The sequence below is a fragment of the Mustela nigripes genome, chromosome 4, assembly GCF_022355385.1.
Source record: "Mustela nigripes isolate SB6536 chromosome 4, MUSNIG.SB6536, whole genome shotgun sequence".
Classification (NCBI taxonomy): Eukaryota; Metazoa; Chordata; class Mammalia; order Carnivora; family Mustelidae; genus Mustela; species Mustela nigripes.
This window is the reverse complement of record NC_081560.1, coordinates 107,605,894-107,622,722: the sequence shown is the minus strand read 5'-3', so window position 1 is coordinate 107,622,722 and position 16,829 is coordinate 107,605,894. Positions and strand designations below refer to the sequence as shown.

Below are 16,829 nucleotides of genomic sequence, written 5' to 3'. Positions count from 1 at the left end.
CCCCAGCCTCCTGACCAGGGGCCACGTTTGCAAACCTCCCAGAACACAGGCTACCTCCCTTATTTTGCTTCATGCACATGGAGAGTCAAGAAGAGAGTGTGTGACCTAAAACAATTCGTAGCTCCGACTGGCTGCACACCGGGCTCCGTCCCCACTGAACGCGCTGGGAGGGAGAGAGGACCACATGGCTCAGGGCCCAGGAAGCTCGAGCCCTGGTAACCCCACGTGACCACACTAGAGTCCTCTGGAAGGCCTCACTCGTGCAGGATGAGGGCTGTTTTACCTGAAGTCTGCATGAGGTAGACACGAACAGCATTGGCAGCAGCACCACACAGGAACACGCCGCTGAGCACCAGGCAGAGGTGGGTCAGGCTATGGCTGGAGTCCACAGTGGGGTCTGTGTAAATGACATCGATGATCTTCCCCAGGAAGAAGGGAGCGGACATGGTGATGACACTGGACACAGCCAGAAACCCAACTGCAGCTGGAAAAACACAAGCAGCTCTCAGGTCCGTGGGCGCTTCAGCAAGGAGCAGGGGGCCGACCTCACTATGCTTCTCTCCCAGAGCCGCTGTTCAGAGCACGTGCTACTCTTGGGAGCTGGGAGTTTCCTTCCTTTTGTTCCTGGACCCTTGACTAAAGGCAAGAATCCAGCAGGTTCTAGGGATGGGACGAGCAGGGCAACTGTAGGGAGGGATGGATCATACCCAGGTTCCCAGACTAAATGACTTTTGCTTTATGCAGGTCTGTCTGATCGTGTCTTCCTTGCCAGGAATAACCAAGAACTAACTATGAAAATCTGAAGATCCGTTCTGACCTCCCTCCCAGCCTCTTGATCTGGGTGTTCAGCTTAGGTGACATTTTTCCTGCATTCCTGCTATACTTTGTCATTCTCTGGCATCTAACTGTGTCTTTGCTTGAAGATCAAACAATGCTGGCAAAGCTCTTGATTACATATACTATTTCTGAAGGCTATACAAAGTTTTGAAATAGTACACTGTAACTGGCATCCATGACACACATGATATGATCCTTAATCTTATTGCTTTGGAGAGTAAACTCCAGAATACCAGCATGATATGAAAACAGATAATAACACAATTGTTCACACATATAAAAAACAGGGAAATAGAGTCTTAACAGAAAGGAAAATATTAAGAAACCCAACCAGGAACAACACATACCCCAGGCAAGTAAGTGCATTCATGACAAGAGGAATGCAAATTTATCCTACAAAGATATACCAGTTTTCATCTATCAGATGGCAAGGATGCGTTGGTGAAGCTGTGGTTGAAGCATTTACACTGTTAGTGGTTGTGCGAAGTGGTCCAACTGCCACGGAGAATGATGATGTCATTCTGGTTAAAATGTGAATGTACACTCCCTTTGACCCAGCAATCCCACCCTTAAGACTGTAACGTATACACATACTCCCATATGTGTGTGCAAAACACGTACATTCGAGGATGTTCATTACAGCATTACTTATACCAGCAAAAGACTCAAAGTACACGAACAACTGCCAGTGGGGAACAAGTTAATTAAGGAGCATTGATTTTAAGCATATTACACGGTCATTCAGAAGAATGAGACAACTCTCCAGGTATCGACATCACCAAGATATACCTGTTAGGGAAAACAGCCTAAAACACAAATGTTAACATTTGCTCACTGGCTCTTAAGTTCATATACACACAGCACATCTCTGAGAGAGTAGTAAGAAACAGGTAACAGTAGTTCCTTCTTAAGACTGGGGTTGGGGCAGGCGCCTGGGTGGCTCAGTCATTAAGCCTCTGGCTTCGGCTAGGGTCATGATCCCAGGGTCCTGGGATCAAGCCCTGCATTGGGCTCCCTGCTCGGCCTGAAGCCTGCTTCTCCCTCTCCCACTCCCCCTGCTTGTGCTCCCTCTGTGTGTGTGTCTCTCTCTCTGTCAAATAAATAAATAAATCTTTTTTCCCCTAAAGATTTAATTTATTTATTTGATAGAGAGAGAGAGATCACAAGTAGGCAGAGAGGCAGGCGGGTGGCGAGGGCGGGGGCAGGAAGCAGGCTCCCCGCTGAGCAGAGAGCCGGATGCGGGGCTTGATACCAGGACATTGAGATCATGACCTGAGCGGAAGGCAGTGGCTTAACCCACTGAGCCACCCAAGTGCCCCTAAATAAATAAATCTTTTTTAAAAAGATAAAGACTGGGCTTGGGGGCACCTGGGTGGCTCAGTCAGTTAAGCATCTGACTCTCAGGTCACAACCGCAGGTTGGTGAGATCGAGCTCCACATCAGGATTGGCACTCAGAGAGGAGTCTACTTTGTCCTTCTCTCCCTCTGCTTCTCTCCTGCTCCTTAAAATAAATAAATAAAATATTAAAAAAAGAAAAAGATTGGGGTGTTTGGGGCAGGGTACATGCCACTGCATCCCTTTTGAGTTTGGTCCTACCAGGAACTCAGCTAGTGCCACCACCACCAGATTCAATGGTGAGGCTCCTAGATGAATACGACGTGGACTGAGCCCTGGGAGATGGGAGCGCTCACACCCTGCAAACAGCAGTTGCTTCTCTTTGTGTTTTGCCTAATGCTAACACCGAAGTTAAAGATACTGCTTTTATGTGACCTTAATAAAAAAGAGTGTAGACTGTATTATTTACAATACTAAGATATGGAAGCAATACAAGTGTCCACCCACAGATGACTGGATGATCTGGTATACACACACACACACACACACACACACACACACACTGGACTATTAGCTATAAGAAAGAAGGCAAGCTTGCCATTTGCTCTAAGATAGATGGACCTCTAGAGGGTATTTTGCTAAAAGAGATAAGTCAAAGAAAGACAAATACCATGTGATTTCACTTATATGTAGAATATAAAAAACAAAACAAATGAATAAACAAAACATTTTAGACTCTTAAATACAAGAACTGAGAGTTGCCAGAAGGAAAGTGGGAGGGAGAAATTGAGAAAGTGAGAAATTGAGAAAGGATTAAGACGTCAGATCTTCTAAGTCACAGAGACCAAAGTTCAGCACAGGGAGCATAGCAAATACTACATTACTAATGTTGTTTGGTGACAGATGGTGACTACCCTTATCACGGCGAGCACGGAGTAACAGAATTAGTCAGTCAATATATTATACACCTGAAATTAATATAACATTGTACACCAACTATACTTCAAGTAAAAAATAGTTTTTATACTTAAAAAGAGTACAGAGCAAACTCAGTGTCAACAGTTTTAATTGGCAGAGCTCTAGGAGAAAACAAGTCTTTTAAGTAAGGAACATTTCACACAATCACTCTCTTCCTTCCTCGAGGCCTTCTGACATCTTCTAGAGAAGACCTACTCTGACAACCTTATTTAAAATAAAGTTACCCAGGGTGCCTGGGTGGCTTAGTCGTTAAGTGGCTGCCTTCCGCTCAGGTCATGATCCCAGGATCCTGGGATCAAGCCCTGCAGGGGGCATGGGGAACCTGCTTCTCCCTCTCCCTCTGCTGCTCCCCCTGCTTGTGTTCTCTCACCCTCTCTGTCAAATAAATAAATAAAATCTTTAAAAATAAAATAAAATACAGATACCCAAAACTGGCTGTCCCCACTCCCTCTTCATTTTTCTCCTAGGCCACCCCCCACCACAACTCTGGCATTCTAAATGTTTCACGTATTTATTATCTATCTGTCCATTTGGACATAAACAATTTTTAAGAATTTACTTTTAAGTAAACTCTACACCCATTGCAGGGCTGAAACTCACAATCCCAAGATCAAGAGTCACACGTTCTTCTGACTGAGCCAGCCAGGTGCCCCAGGACATAAAAGATTTTTGTCTGCTTTGTTCACTGCTATATCCCCACCCGACATAGAGCAGAAGTTCAATAAATATTAAATGAATGAATGAACAAATAAATTGAACTTTGGCAAAGAAGGCACAAAAGTGTATCAGACCAAAGTTCCTCAGTTGCCTAAATAGAAACATTAAGATCTGGTGCCTCAGAAAAACCGGATGAAAATGACTCTGCAGAGAGCCAGAAAGTCCCTGTGCCTGTCTTAAAATTCCATAACCACAATTTAACTTAATAATATGAACCTGGCCGGGGGCCATTTCACTTTGCTATAAGACCTGGGGTCTTGTTTCAAAATGCCATGCTCCTAAGGACAGGGCCCAGAGGGACTGAAAGCCACAGGTACGCACAACGTCTAACCTGGGATTTTGCTTGACACAACTGTGGTGAACAGGCAGGCTCCAGGAGGAGGTGTCCTGGGGAATAAGGGATCGAGCTGAGAAGGCTTTCTGCTTCATCTTTCATCAGTCGCTACTCTGTCCAGTCTGTTCTTCCACTCTGGCAAATGCTTCCAAGAGTATAATGTATGTGAAGTCCACTTCTCCCTCCCTCCCCCAGGGCTCTAATTCAGGCTTTGATTCCAAATCAGAATCTGTAGCCTGTAAATGAAATGCCCTATGATTTTGATTCTGAACACTAATTCTTACACAGTAATAATAATGATTACAGAGGAAGGAATTTAGTTGAATCCAAACTCATTCCAGGATATCCCCTTTTGCCTTTTAATTTTAAAAAAATTATCCATTTATTTTATTGCCATATGTGTCCTTTTGCTACACACTGAATGTAGACAAAAGTAAAAGACTTTTCTCAGCTTTTGTTTAGATGGATTCTTGTTAATGGAGGTTTTACTACATACCACTGTCTTAGACATTAATGAATGTCTAACTATCAATTCAGATCCCTCCCTAAACTGGACATACTGACTATACTACAACCCTTCTGAAATCCCTCTCCAACTTTTCTCTGTGGTTAAGCCTCTTCCTTGTTCCTACCCTTGTCTGATGGGACCCCAGCAACTGTCATGTACCTCTTGACAGATCTCTTCAGGTATCTTTCTGCTATCCTCATTTTCCTGAACCATGGCCTTCAAAAAGTAAAAGGAAAAACTCTTCAAAAGAAGGGGGAAAGAAACCTTAAAATGCAGAGTTAGCTCATGAAAAAACAGAGGCCTGGGATGCGTGGAAAAAGCTGTACAGCATGGCCAGCTCCTGCAAGACATGGTACCCATCTTTTAACGAGTCATCTGACCACTAGGCAGGGTCCAGGACTGTAGATGAAACACAGAAATGAGTCCCTGCCACTGTCTGAAGCATGTGGTAGGCACTATCTCCTTGAATCCTCCCCAAACCCCTTTTATCCACAGTATTTCAAAGGAAACTCAAGCACAGAGAGGTAAGGGAGCTTGCCCAAGGTCACCCAGTTCATGTAATGCAGAACCACACACTGAGATAAAGCCTTCAACTCACCACATTCGAAGCAGAGAAAGGGGAACAAGCATGGGGGTTGGGGCAGGCCAGGAAGCAGAATGGCTATGGGACAGAGTTGGGACAGGGACCTCATAGTACAAAGGAAGAAATACTGAGAAATGAAGTAGAAAGGTAGTGGGTTCTAGATCACAGCATGGAATAGGTAATTTGCAGAATGGCAGGCTAAGAGGGCACTACACTGGGTAGTGCTACAGTCAGCTCTGCATTTCATTCATTTATTTACTTAAAGATTTTATTTGTCAGAGAAAGAGCGCACAAGCAGGGGGAGCAGCAGGCGGAAGGGGAAGCAGACTTGCTGCTGAACAAGGAGCGTGGGACAGGACTCAATCCCAGGACTCCTGGATCACGACCTGAGCTGAAGGCAGACACAACCGGCTGAGCCATCTAGGTGACCCCAGCTTTGCGTCTTAAATGATCCACTCTGGCTGCAGGCTGGAGGCCAGCTTGGCTGCCTGACAGAGAATCCTCAGAACCTGCTATTCCACTGCCCCAAGCAAGAGGGACTGGTGGGAACTGGGATAGGGGTCGAGAGGACAGGGAGGGTGACAAGGACTAGAGATATTTTTAAGAACTAGGTGCTACAGGACCTGGGGATTGCCTTGATTTGGGGAGCATGATAGGAGAACAGGTTCTAAATTGGACCTCGCTCTGCCATCTAGCTGTTTGAACTCCAGTGAGTCATTTAACCTCTCTGTGCCTCAGTTCCTTCATCTATAAAATGGCAATAAAGTTATACCTCCTTCACAGAAACATTAAGAGGAATAAATTAGCACATATATTTGAGGCATCTGATACGGAGCCCAACATCTAGCAAACAATAATTAGCTACTATCTTCATTACTGTTAGCTTCCCAAGGCACCAAGAATGTCTCCAGCTTTGGCAAAGGGGTTCACACAGCAGCCCACTCTCGGGGAGAAGTGACAGAGCAGAAAAGGCAGCTTTGGGGAGAAAGGCAACTTTGGTTTTTGGACATGTTGAGTGCTCAAGCATCTATGACACTCTCCGTGGATGCAAGGTGGGTATTATGGGGCACAAAGGAGGAGAGGATATTGCAGGTTAGAGGGTGAGGGGAAGAAACCTGGCATGTCAGCTGGATGGGAAAGGAAGTGAAGGCGTCAGGAGCCGGCAGGCTAGCAGGAAACAGAGTTTAGGAAACTGCTCAGGCTCATGGAGCAATCTGCAGAACAAAGATCTTCCAGACGGCCAGCATGTGTAAAGATTGAGCATCTGGGCCGTATCTGCAACTGTGGGAGGAATGCCTTGGACTCCAACACTCGGTGTTCAGTGGACAGAAGACAGTGGTCACCTACGTACTTTCAAATCTGCTGCCACATTAAAAGAGTAAGAGTGGGTAAGATTAATTTCAACAGTGTATTGGATCCAATATACCCAAAATATCGATCAACCTGTAATCAACATAAAAATAATGAACCCTACTTCTCTTTATACCGAGTTCTTTTAAAATATGATAGGCATGGATCTGCTTCAATCAGTTCTAACACATTTTATAGCACAGTAACAGAATGTTCACGTTTTCTCTGAAATATGGTATTTCCAGGGCAAACAAACGTCCTCAGCTTTCTAGAGCAGTCTGTTTTGGAGGCTCGGCCCCCTGTGCTGGCAGCACAGTCCTTGGTACAGCGTCTGTCCTGACTTGAGCCTGAGGAAATAGCCACTCTAAGCACTGCTCACCCTCTCTTTGCTTTCTGCATTCAGTGGTTTCGTCACTCTGTTCTTTCTGGTCCCTTCATAAAAGAAATACAACAAAAAAATTCAGCAAAATCCTGGTGGCCATCGGGTTCTAAGAACAGTCCTAATCTCAAACCACACAAGCCCTTATCAGTATTTTAAATGAGAGGCACCCTCCCCCGTTCTCCACAGAGGCTCAACTGAACAGCGCGGGTGGAGGGGTGGAGGTGTACCTTGTTTGCACCGTGTAACCGGGAATCTGCCTGGGAAGTGTAGGGAATGCAATCTGCCTCTATGTACCTGCAGGTTGGCATTGTCATTATAACCTCACAGTACTCCAACGACCCACAGCTCACTCCTGGTATCAATTTATGCAGTGTTCCCTGCCCCTAATTCAGTGGGATGGCTCAAGCCCTCCACAGCCTCCCTCTATCTGCCAGATGCAGCAAGGGGCTCAGACAAATTACTTCTTATCCCAGCAGTCCACCCACAGGGGCTCCCCTGTGAGCTCCTGTATCTTTTAAGACTCCTCTGGCCACGGTGATAAGAGACAAGGGAGAGCAACTATGTGGGCAGCTATAGGAAGAGGCTGCGAATTCCTATACCAAGTGAGCCTCGGGGACAGGGAGCACGGGGCCGGTGAGAGGACTGCAGTGCCTTTGGGAGGAGGGTGGGAATAATGCTAAAACTCTTCTCCACACACATCTGGAAACATTTCAAATGGTAGACCCTGATTTTAAAATTTCTGATATAAATTACTTCAGATCAAAGTTTTCTGGTCCCGGACTTCAGGCAGCATACTCAGCAAATTGCTAAAGACAGATGAAAATACTGTTTATCAAATGTATAACTGAATCGTTGAGAAAGGATTTTTTCATTTGTTTTCCTAAAAATTGGCAAATTAACACTTGAATTGCTTGACTTCAGCTCGGCTTTTTTTGGTTTCTTGGCGCGCACGCACGCGCACACACACACACACAGCTCTTTATCCAAATTTCAAAGAGATGTGCCAACATCTGAGGCTGCTCTTAATGATGGTAAGTTACAAATTAAAGATGGCGCCCCACTTCCTTTTAACCCCACAAACACCAACACCCAGATTGGCTTCAATATATCACATATAATGGCTTTTAAGGACTTCATACGTCCTAGTAAGGGTTTTTCATCAGATTTCCAGGTAAGATACAATATGTATGTATTATCTGTTTAAAAAAATTAGTGTATCAACCTCGGCCTTTCTCAAATGAAATGTTCACAATTACTTAATGAGGCAGGATCAAAATCGCTCTTCTCAAAATAAAAGGAGGTACAACACTTGCTTTATTTAAAACTGTCTTCTCAACATACTAGCATGGTAGGACATGTTGGAATGGAAAGAAGGTACAGGGATGATGGTTATGAGAGAGGTAGGGCTGGGCTACCCATAGTGCTGAGCACGTGTGGGCAGCAGCAAAGCCTGATACCTAAAATACCTTCTCAGCACCTGATAGCTCAGGAATAAAACAAAAATGGCTTTCCTGGGGGCGCCAGGGTGGCTCAGTGGCTTAAGTGCCTACCTCCAGCTCAGGTCACGATCTCAGGGTCCTGGGATCAAGCCCTGCTTCGCTTTGAGGTCTCTGCTCAGCAGGGAGCCTGCTTCCTCCCCCCCCCCCCCCCCCCCCCCCCCCCCGCCCGTCTGCCTCTCTGCCTACTTGTGATCGCTCTCTCAAATAAATAAAATCTTTAAAAACAAAACAAAACTGGCTTTCCTTGCGCTCACTTTGAGTTGCATATAGGAATGGCAGACATACTCTGTAGCACTCAGGGTCTCCAAATTTCGGCCTCAATCTGGGCCTGGTGGGACCATTATTTACTCCCTCAACTCAGGTACTCTGAGCCCCTGCTCTGTGCTGCACACATGCTAAGAACTAGACAGAATTAGACACAGAGCCTGTCTTAAGCAGCTCACAGTCCAGTGAGATCACCTAGTCTCAAAATTTTCTTTTAATAAAGTAAAAGATCTTTATTTCCATCAAAATCTACATATGGCCAACCGAGCAATGAAATAAATTCTCTTTAGACCTCTGTGATACCAAGAATCACCCTAAGCTTCAAAGGTCAGTCAGAGGTAAAAGATTCCTACTCTATCTACCCTACAACACAAATGACTCTAGTGAACTCTTTCAAAAGCAATGGATTTGCAGCAAAGCATGTGGGATTCTCACCTGTTTCAAGGGCTGCATCTAACAACCTCATAGGCCCTCTTCCCAAGCCCTCATCATGGTTGCACTTTTATCTCTAGTCATAGGATTATTTCACTTATGTTTCTTCCCCCACTAAGCTGGAAGCCCTAATGGGAACAGGAACCATGTTTCTTTCTGCTTGCCATGTAATCCCATGGCCTACCATACATTGAGTGCGCTCAATAAATATTAATTAAAGAAATGAAGATTTAGGGGACTCTCAAAAACTTTTAGATCTTAAAAGGCCCTTACATGTAAACATTTCCCCTATTATGGTTAAATGAGGAACTACTGAAAACCGTTCTAAAAACATTTGTTTTGATTTCTTAAGATTTTGTTTTATTTATTTATTTATTTATTTATTTATTTGACAGAGAGAGAGAGAGAGATCCCAAGTAGGCAGAGGGGCCCTCAGAGAGAGGGCAGGGAGCAGGCTCCCTGCTGAGCAGACAGCAGGATGCAGGCTGGATCCCAGGACCCTGAGATCATGACCTGAGCCAAAGGCAGCGGCTTAACCCTCTGAGCCACCCAGGCGCCCCTCATTTTGATTTCTTTTAAAAATTACTCAATTATGATTTAGTTGGGTTATGATCTACAGTTTCTCATATTTTCTGGAGTACACAGACTGCTCATCATGCCAGTGTTTGGTTTTCTTTGAAGAGGTAGTAACTTCCTGCTTACCACTCAGGGAGGCAAAAAGCACTTGAAACAAACTGAAAAGTTTCCATTGTTTCACTTCACATAGCAAAAAATTTTTGACTGTTTAACAAACTTGTCTAAAGCAAATAATGTTATTTATTTTTAAATTCAATTTAGTTAACATACAGTGTATTATGAGCTTCAGCGGTAGAATAAAGTGATTCATCAGTTGCACACAGTTCCCAGGGCTCATTACATCCAGTGTCCTCCTCCCTAATGCCCATCACACAGTTGCCCAATCCCCCGTCCACCTCCTCTCCCACAACCTGTTTGTTCCCTGTAGTTAAGAGTCTCTAACAGTTTGCCTCCCTTTCTCTTTTTCTTATTGTGTTTTCCTTCCCTTCCCCTACGTTCATTTGTTCTGTTCCTTAAAATCCACATGAGTGAAATCATACGGTATTTGTCTTTAGCTCATTTCGCTTAGCCTAATACATACTGTTTATAAGAAGTGGTGTAACTGCATAATACAAAACAGGTATATTTTTGGCTAGAATAAATTTTCAAATGTAAGGGGGGGGGCAGCTCACTCTGAGAACTCTGGCAATGCCCAAGCAGACCGGCCCCCAAGACTCCAGTAATGAGATCCTGTTGCCTTTCTGTGTGTGTCATGCCAAGAAAACAAACATAAAGGACAACTGAGAACAGATTCTCAGCCAACCTGAAAGGTTCGACAACGCTACCGAGAGGTGAGCGCTCCGTCCAGCACTTCTTGGTAAAGATCCCCACAGAAGGGCCAGCCCGTCCCTCCCCACTGTGTCGCAAGGGGCCCGGGGTCTCCCTGCCGCCCCCACTGTGTCCCGGGACACGCGCTCTGTAAGGTGCGCGGACGGCCGAGGGGAGCGGACGGAGAAAGCCCTACCTGCCAGCCTGCCGCGCTCCGAATACGCCAGCCCCAAGAGCTTCTGGGCCTCCGAGCGCCTGGCCGCGGCCGGGCGCAGCCGCGAGTCGTCTCCGGGAGGCGCCGCGGCCGCAGGCAACGCCGAACCGGGCTGCCGGGCCTCGCCCCCGCCCCGGGCTGCGACTGCCGGTCCGCCCCGGAGCCCCGCGCGCCGGAGCCGGGGAGCGTCGGGCCCCGCAAGGGCCCCGCACCTGCTGACGGCGGGGGGCCGCGCCCACTGCCCCAGGAGCCGCGCAAGGCCTGCTCCACCGCCGGGGCCGCGGGGACCCCCGCCCGGGCAGCCGCTAGTCCAGCGACGCGGGCCTCGCGCGGCGCCGGCATCCCGGAGGAGCCCCGGCCCCGCGCCCCAAGGCCGCGCCGGCCACAGGCCCGTCAGCGGAGGTCGGGGCCCCGGGCCGCCGGCGCCCAGCGTCCACGTGTGGGCGGCCGGGCTTCGCCACCTGAGCAGCCGCAGCGGCCAAGCGAGTGGGCCCTGCATGGCCGCGTCCGAGCCGCGCGCCTCAGCCCGCCCGGCCCGGCGCGTCCCGAGTCCGAGGGCCCTCCCGGCCCGGCCGAGCGGAGGGCGTGAACGAGGCGCCGCCCGCCGACCCGCCCGCTGTCACCCGCCGTCACCCGTCTCATCCGGCCCGCGGCCGCCGAGCATGCCCGGGGACGCGTCCGCCCCAGACCCATCCCCTCCGCCGCCCTCCGCCCGCACAGGTCCCCGCCCCCTCAGGCCGGCGACGCGGGCCCGGCACCACCCCCTCCAAGGAGCCCCCGCCCGCCTCGGACGCTTTCTCCGCAGCGCCCCCACCGGACTGGTGAGCACCGGGCGCGCAGCCGGTTCCACCAAGGCCCGGGCTGAAGAAAGCCCCGGGGGCCGCTGCGCCTGCGCACTATCGCGCGGGGAGCTTTTTCGCGCTTTTCAGCGGCCTCCTGTAAAAACCGGGAAGCGCGCGAGCCGTTTCTTACGCCGGAGCCCTCGGGGGAGCGCACAGACGAGATCACACGATGACCGGCAAAAGGATGGGGCTTCCGGGCCGCTGGCCGGCCGGCTTGGGGCGGGTCCGCGGTCTCGGCGACCCAGACGACGGCTGGTCTTGTCACCCTGTGTCCCACTCCAGAGCACCGGACTGAGACGCGGAACACTGAGAGGACATCGCTGCGGGTCGGCGCGGTTGCGGGAGGCGTTTGGGGGACGCCGTAGGCGAGCAGTGACCCGGCTAACTTTGAGCGGAGGAAGAGGTCATTGCCTAACGCGAGTCGAAGTGCAAAAGCAGACGCAGTCGAGGCACTCTGCTGTTCAGAGCAAGACCGATCCAAACGCCTTGTAGCCTTTCAGTACACGTGCAAGGAAAGCCAGAGGAGAGGATCCTAGCCCACGGGACGCGGGGAGGCTCCATGCTGCGGCCTCCCCACGCTGAGGACCGGGAGGGGAGCAGCCCGGTTCTCTCACGTGGAAGAGTCGTGGTTGAACAAGGTGGATAGGTTTTTGTTGACTCGTCATTTTACAGGGCCGATACTAGGGTAAGGCTAGTGAGGGACACTTGGCTCAATTGCAAAATTTGTGGATGGGGGGGGGATCACATTTCAATAGTCAATTATTTTAATGCAATATTTTTAGTCAAAATTAATTTTTTAAAAAATCAAAATTAATGCAAAAAAAATCCATGATAAGCAATACATCAAAGCTTCAAATTTATCAAAACTTCACATTTCAAATGCATTTGTGCACTTGCACCATTCAGCCTCTCTCTTCCCTTCTTAATCCCACCCCTGAAAGCCTTATTTACAGAAATAGGCGGTTAGCAGCTGGCCTACTTTACCATTTTTTTTAAATTTTGCGTTAAAACGTTATATATCTTGGTTACTGAGACTTCTTGGTCTTCTATTAAGCTTCACTCCCAGGAGAGTGACTCACTCACTTCACCCTACTTGGGGCTGTGTAGGCAAGGAGTGTAGGACTTTTGACACGAAGTACTGATAGTAGTGTCGAATTAAATAACTTGTGCTTCAAATGCGCTGATGAGCAGGAAGTAAGCAGGAAGCATGCCATCCTCTAAACTCCACCTCTTAGACCAAGGGGAGCATGGAGGTGTTGCCCCCACCACCACCAATCCAAGTTAACCACGACTTAGGTTAGCCTCTCATTGGTGTCTAAATTGTAGAATGCAGGGTATAGATTGAAATTGACTCCACTGATTTATGACTGGGCATGTTCCTTTTTGGAAAGATTTTATTAGGCGACTTCTAAAAAGGGAGGAGATAGTGCTTCATACCCACTTAAGCCCCAGCTGAAGCAATGTCAAAAAATGACATTCTCTCAGTTGGAAGGTGACAATTCTTTTTTTAATTTGACAGAGAGATCACAAGTAGGCAGAGAGGCAGGCAGAATCAGGCTCCCTGCTGAACAGAGAGCCCAACATGGGGCTTGATCCTAGGACCCTGAAAATATGACCTGAGCTGAAGGCAGAGGCTTAACCCACTGAGCCACCCAGACAGATCAGAAAGTGACAATTTTAAGTCAAATCTAACCTTCCTCCTACTTTATTTTTCCCATTTCCCAGAACACAGTTGCTGCTCCAAAGGGCTGGGAAAGGCAGGACCATTGTTTGCTTTCTGCCTCCCCCAGAGTGATGTCCACTAGACTTATTCGGCAAGCACTCTCTGGGGCCTGGAGTCTACAGAAAAATAACTCCAAGTGTAGTTGATTAAAAAAACAAAACAATTATTGGTCTTTTGCTTTTCTAAAGATCAGGCAGGTAATAGGAAATCAATCAACCTTGACAAAATGTCATGCTAAAAATAAAAATCCTTCCCAGCCATTATATCATATACAAGGCAAGAATTATTTCTGTAGACTCTAAAGAAAAGGTCAATGGCTCCTAAATATATATATATATATATATATATATATATATATATATAACAGGAGAATGGAGTAGGGAATCAATATTGGCAGAATAATCACTAGGGCGATTTACATAGTTACCACACCAAAAAGAAAGCTATTCTAAATATATGTGCGTGCGTATGTATAAATTCAATATACATTCATATGAGAAGGTTGTCGTAATGCAAAGCAATAAGCATCTATGTTTTGCACATGTATATGTGTTAAATACATGTTATCACTTTGTATTACTATGACCTATTCCCATTTAAAAATAAAAATAACTTCTCTTTGCCTTTTTAGAAGTTCTTTGGCCACTGAAAAAGGGAAGAAATACTCTGATAAAAACACTTAGATAAGTGATAAAAACACTTAGATGCAAATGGATTAATAATATAAAATACTACAGAAAAGCAAGAAAAGGGGGTGTATGAATTCTGAGACAACAAACAGAAGTCCGTATCCTGCCCACTGACAGCCAGAAAGGGCTCTCGGTGGAGGTGTGATTGAACCAAGCAGTCAAATCTGGCCTTTAGTGAACAGACTCTTAACTGGCTTAGTGGTCAACAGGTGTTGAATTCAAAAAGGATGTCTTTGAACAGAAACTTGAGAGCAGTTGGGATTACTCCAAGAACATTTCCATCTGTGGGCTCTTGTATGTCTCAGAGTGTGCTTCCTGGTGTGAAGCCTGTGATCTGATGAGGGTGGGGGGTGAGGGTGGGGTTGTCATTTGACCGTTCTTAGTACATTCCCTTTTTCTCGGTAACTCAGGGGTAGCAGGGCAACGGCTGAAAGTACAGCATGCGGATCAGTAAAGCAGGAACCAGGAAGGCGGCGGGGGAGGGGGGGGGCTCTACATGGGGCCAAATTTGTAAATTCCTCTGGAGCCCAGATTGAAGTTTTTGCTAACTCATCTTCACTGTGCTCTTAGGGTGAAGGCTGAGGCTATAACTTAATCTCACCAATAGGACCCAGGCAGGCCCAATGCAGTGTTTGTAGGTTCCCGCATCTTTGGCTTTTACATTCTCTCTCACCTTCTCCCCAAAGGTGGTTATGGGTTGAATTGTGTCCCTCCAAAAAAGATAATGTTGAAATCCTAACCCCTAGTATCTCAGATTGGGACCTTACTTGGAAACAGAGTGGTCGCAGTTATGGTTAATTAAGGTAAGAGGAAGCTCTATGGTGGTAGGAGTATGGTATCTTGTTGAGAAGGTGGCCATATGAAGACAGGCACAAAGGGAAAAGTGCCATATGATGACCAAGGCAAAATTGGGAGTTATACAGCTGCAAGCCAAGGAATGTCAAAGATTGCCTGCTAATCCCCAGAAGCTGCCAAGAGGAAGATTTCCCTATGGGTTTCAGAGGGAGTCTGGCTCTGCCAACACCCTGATTTCAGCCTCCAGAACCATGAGACAAACAATTTCTGCTCTTCTAAGCCACACAGTTTGTGGTATTTTACTAAGGCAGCTCGAGGAAAGTACTACAAAAGCCTAACATTAGTGTCTTAAATCGTACTACCATAGATGCCCGGTATTTGCCCATTTAATTCATGTTTAGTCAAGTAAGCAACTGAGTTATTCAAGCTACTCTAAGCAGTCAGTTTGCAGGTCTTATCTCCTACAACGCCTAACTTTGTTTTACCAGGATTATGTTTCACAGCTGTCCAGATTTCAGGCTACAGAGAAGCTTGCATGATCTCATGAAATGTAGCTCGGGACTATTACACAAAGGTAACATACATGAAATCAGACAGTGAGCCTGATTCTATGATTTTTATAATATTTAGGTACAATGTTTTCTCTTATGTTAACCATCTGAGGTTGGACCCAGACAGAGAGAAACATTTTAGCATATTTTGAGTAGGAGGTGAAAGACCCAGAAGTTACGAGAGGACACAGATACCAATACCCTAGTCATTCACTTCTGTCTAGAGAAAACTACTGCTCCTTGTGTATCCTCTAAAGATATTCTGGTAATAGAGGGGTGTATGTGTGTGTGAGTATATGTATCTATTTTTTTATTTTTAAATATTTTATTTATTTATTTGACAGAGATCACAAGTAGGCAGAGAGGCAGGCAGAGAGAGAGAGAGAGAGAGGAAGGGAAGCAGGCTCCCCGCTGAGCAGAGAGCCAGATGCGGGGGTCGATCCCAGGACCTTGGGATCATGACCTGAGCCAAAGGCAGAGGCTTTAACCCACTGAGCCACCCAGGCGCCCCTATATTTTTATTTTTTACACAAATATAGCATACTAGACATGCAGCCCTGAACCTTGCTTTTTTCATTGTACATTTTAAGATTTGGTTCCCAACTGGCACATCATCCTTTCTAAAGGCCGAATGGCCTTCCATTGCCTGGATATACCCCAATTTATTTAACTAATGTCCTAATAGTAGGCTTTTGCTATTATAAACAATACTGCAGTGAATATCTTTGTAAGCATTTAGCATTCCACACATGTAAGAGTTTGTCTGTAGTTTAAATTCCCAGAAGTGACACACCTAGTAGAATAACTAAAATTATTGACTAAAAATTAAGAAAACAATAAAAGCCTCCTTTTAAAGGAGGCTTTTATTCTTTCCTCCCTTTAAAAAGGGAGGAAAATTTTAAAATTTTTCAAAAAAATTTTTTATTTGTAATTTTTTCCTAATTTTTACAAACCCTTGTGTTGACAGCCTCTTTCAAGAAAAAATTTTTTTTTTTTGAGAGAGAGAAAGTGAGAAACAGATCACGAGTAGAGGGGGAGGAGCAAAGGAAGAGGGAAATGCAGACTCCCTGCTCAGCAGGGAGCCCGATGCAGGGCTGGATCCCAGGACCCCAGGATTGTGACCTGAGCTGAAGGTAGATGCTCAACCCATTGAGCCACGCAGGCGCCCCTCTCTTTCTAATGTTTAAAGAACAAATAATTCCCGTGGAAAATAAACTACCCCAAAGCATAAATAAAGATAGATTTCTTCATCTATTTTGTGAAATTCATGAGCCCTAATATTTAAACCTAACAAAGATAGCCACTAAAAGCAAAACACAAAAGAAATCAGTATACAAGTCCTTAATAAGACAACAGCAAAGCATATCCAACAGAACACATTATCACTAAACTAACATGATAAGAACAGAACT

The 16,829-nt window shown here is 46.4% G+C and overlaps 1 protein-coding gene across 1 annotated transcript in view; it reads right to left on the bottom strand.

Moving 5' to 3' along the window:
- The window catches only part of ABCB10 (ATP binding cassette subfamily B member 10), a 35,790-nt gene extending 24,276 nt beyond the window's left edge, over positions 1–11,514 (bottom strand). Inside the window, exons 1-2 of the mRNA XM_059397264.1 lie at positions 10,800–11,514; positions 284–484 (exon numbers count right to left, since the gene is read on the bottom strand). Of these exons, the coding sequence (XP_059253247.1) occupies positions 284–484; positions 10,800–11,316 (718 nt within the window). The 5' untranslated portion in view covers positions 11,317–11,514. The remainder of the gene's footprint in view (positions 1–283; positions 485–10,799) is intronic.
- Positions 11,515–16,829: the final 5,315 nt, after the last annotated feature.